At 46.0% G+C, this 2,500-nt stretch overlaps 1 protein-coding gene across 2 annotated transcripts in view; it reads right to left on the bottom strand.

The window, feature by feature from the left end:
- Positions 1–2,500, bottom strand: part of raph1a (Ras association (RalGDS/AF-6) and pleckstrin homology domains 1a) — a 119,798-nt gene that overhangs the window by 20,937 nt on the left and 96,361 nt on the right. For both annotated transcript variants that reach the window (XM_062534995.1, XM_062534996.1), the window contains one exon: positions 189–348. In XM_062534995.1, the coding sequence (XP_062390979.1) occupies positions 189–348 (160 nt within the window). The remainder of the gene's footprint in view (positions 1–188; positions 349–2,500) is intronic.

Genomic DNA, 2,500 nt, shown 5'->3' with positions numbered 1-2,500 from the left:
GTGTGTGTGTGTGTGTGTGTGTGTGTGTGTGTGTGTGCACTCACCCATCTGCAGCTCGTTGATGGTCTCCATTAGGGACCAGTCGGGGCTGTAGCCGCAGTGGGACTTGAGTGAGTGTGTGTGTGTGTGTGTGTGTGTGTGTGTGTGTGTGTGTGTGTGTGTGTGTGTGTGTGTGTGTGTGCACTCACCCATCTGCAGCTCGTTGATGGTCTCCACTAGGGACCAGTCGGGGCTGTAGCCGCAGTGGGACTTGTCCAGCAGGCTGTCCAGCACCTGCCGTGCCGTCTGTCGCTCGTCCACCATCATGGTCTTGGAGCTCTCGTCCGACAGGTGCACACGGATCACCAGCTACGGAGGAGGAGGAGGAAGAGGAGGTGAGGAGGAGAGGAGGAGGAGGAGAGGAGGAGGAGGATGAGAAGATATAAATTAGATTATTTCACACAAAGTATCATCTGTACTACAGGTTAACTCATAGCATCCTTATAGTCATACAGCCTCAACACACACATCACGTTGGGGGAGAACACCTGCCATGGACACAGAACTTTAGCATGTGAATGAGCACGACAACATACAGTATATCCAACTGCATAAATATTATTCTATACAACATACTACACAAATCAAATGACACATATGCAATCCTATTTACTGATAGCCCAAAGACCATAACGAAATAAAACGTAACACATTATATAAGATATGATGAACTGACTATAGATTAATATTGAACATATATATGAGATATAATACATTGAGCATAGATTAACGCTGCGATGTGAAATCTAAGGCAGAATTAGGTCAGTGGGTTTAAATAGGTCAAAGGCTACGCTAGCTAGCATGCTTCTTTAGCCTCAGAGCCGCTCTACAGAGACACATCAAAGGATCAGCGCACGCCTCGGAAGACACAGCACGCCCACACTAGTCTGGGAAAACCAACACGGGGCGCAATGAATGGGCCTGAAATAGCTGGCCTCTTAATGTATACAAACACACACACACACACACACACATTCTCTCTCACACAAATACACACACACATTCTCTCTCACACAAATACACACACACACACATTCTCTCTCTCTCTCTCACACACACACACACACACACACACACACACACACACACACACACACACACACACACACACAGGATGAAGGCCATTGTCAAGTGCAGTGAGCGCTGTGGACTGTTCAATGTATTGTGGAGTGTCTCTTTGATAGTCTGGTGTGAGTGATGGAGTGGTTTAGTGCAGACAGTGCACTGCTGGCATCTCTGTGTGTGTGTGTGTGTGTGTGTGTGTGTGTGTGTTGGAAACAAAATGACAGACAGACTGAGGAACTAAAACACACTGAGTGTGAGAGAGAGAGAAAGAGAGAGAGAAAAATACTGACAAGGAGAGAGACAGACACTCTAAGTGATTGACTGCAATTCATCCCATCCTGTCACATGCAAACCACTACACACACACACACACACACACACACACACACACACACACACACACACACACACACATCTATCTTTTCTCAAATCCGGCTGGCCACTCTAGCTGTTAATGCAGCATCAGGCGGCAAGTGCATTGGGCCAAAAGCTACTTCACATAAACACACACACACACACACACACACACACACACACACACAGCTGCACCAATCATGATTTGCACGAGCCTACAATCACCAATCCGAGTCCCGGAGACTCAATAGCCCTGCCTGACCTACATTTACACACACACACACACACACAGACACACACACACACACACAAATCCAATCCAAAGGAAACAACCAGAGACATTCCAATCCATATTCAATTACTCGGGCTACACATTCCCAGAATTCCGGGGGATATCCCTCCTCTAAGACCCATCTCTGGAGGCCCCTGTCCGCCCTCTCATCCCCGCTCAGAGGAGCTCCGTGCTGGGGAAGGGGAGAGGAGGTGGCCCCTGCCCTGGCCCAGATTAAATAGGGTTAAAACCTGAGCTAAAACCAACTGCAGTAATCTGAAATAAATGATAAGATAGCAGAGTGCTGTTCCGTCTCAATCTATCCGTGTGTTCATCTCTTCCTGTCAATCAAACCAGCCATATCTCCATTCAACTTTTATCTGTCTATACATACAGTCTATCTGGCATACTATATACATTAATGCCGAATGAATCTCATGCAGTCCTGTATAGATCACAAGATCTATCTATACAGTTAACATCTATCTGACATACTGAGCTATACACTAATGCAGAAGGAATCAATACCCATCAGTCAAATACAGTTTAGTATTGACAGGACAGAGGGGTGAGTAGCGTACTGGGTTAGTCAATCAGTAGTAGTCTCATCTGACAGCACATACTACATACTAGTGGTCTGATACTAACCACATACTAGTGGTCTAGTCCTAAATACTGTACATACCTGTACTAGTGGTCTAATACTAACCACATACTAGTTGTCTAATCCTAACTACTGTACATACCTGTACTAGTGGTCTGATACTAACC

The sequence above is a fragment of the Sardina pilchardus genome, chromosome 4 (genome assembly GCF_963854185.1).
Source record: "Sardina pilchardus chromosome 4, fSarPil1.1, whole genome shotgun sequence".
Classification (NCBI taxonomy): domain Eukaryota; kingdom Metazoa; phylum Chordata; class Actinopteri; order Clupeiformes; family Clupeidae; genus Sardina; species Sardina pilchardus.
The sequence above is the reverse complement of the archived record's forward strand: the minus strand, read 5'-3'. Positions and strand labels throughout refer to the sequence as shown.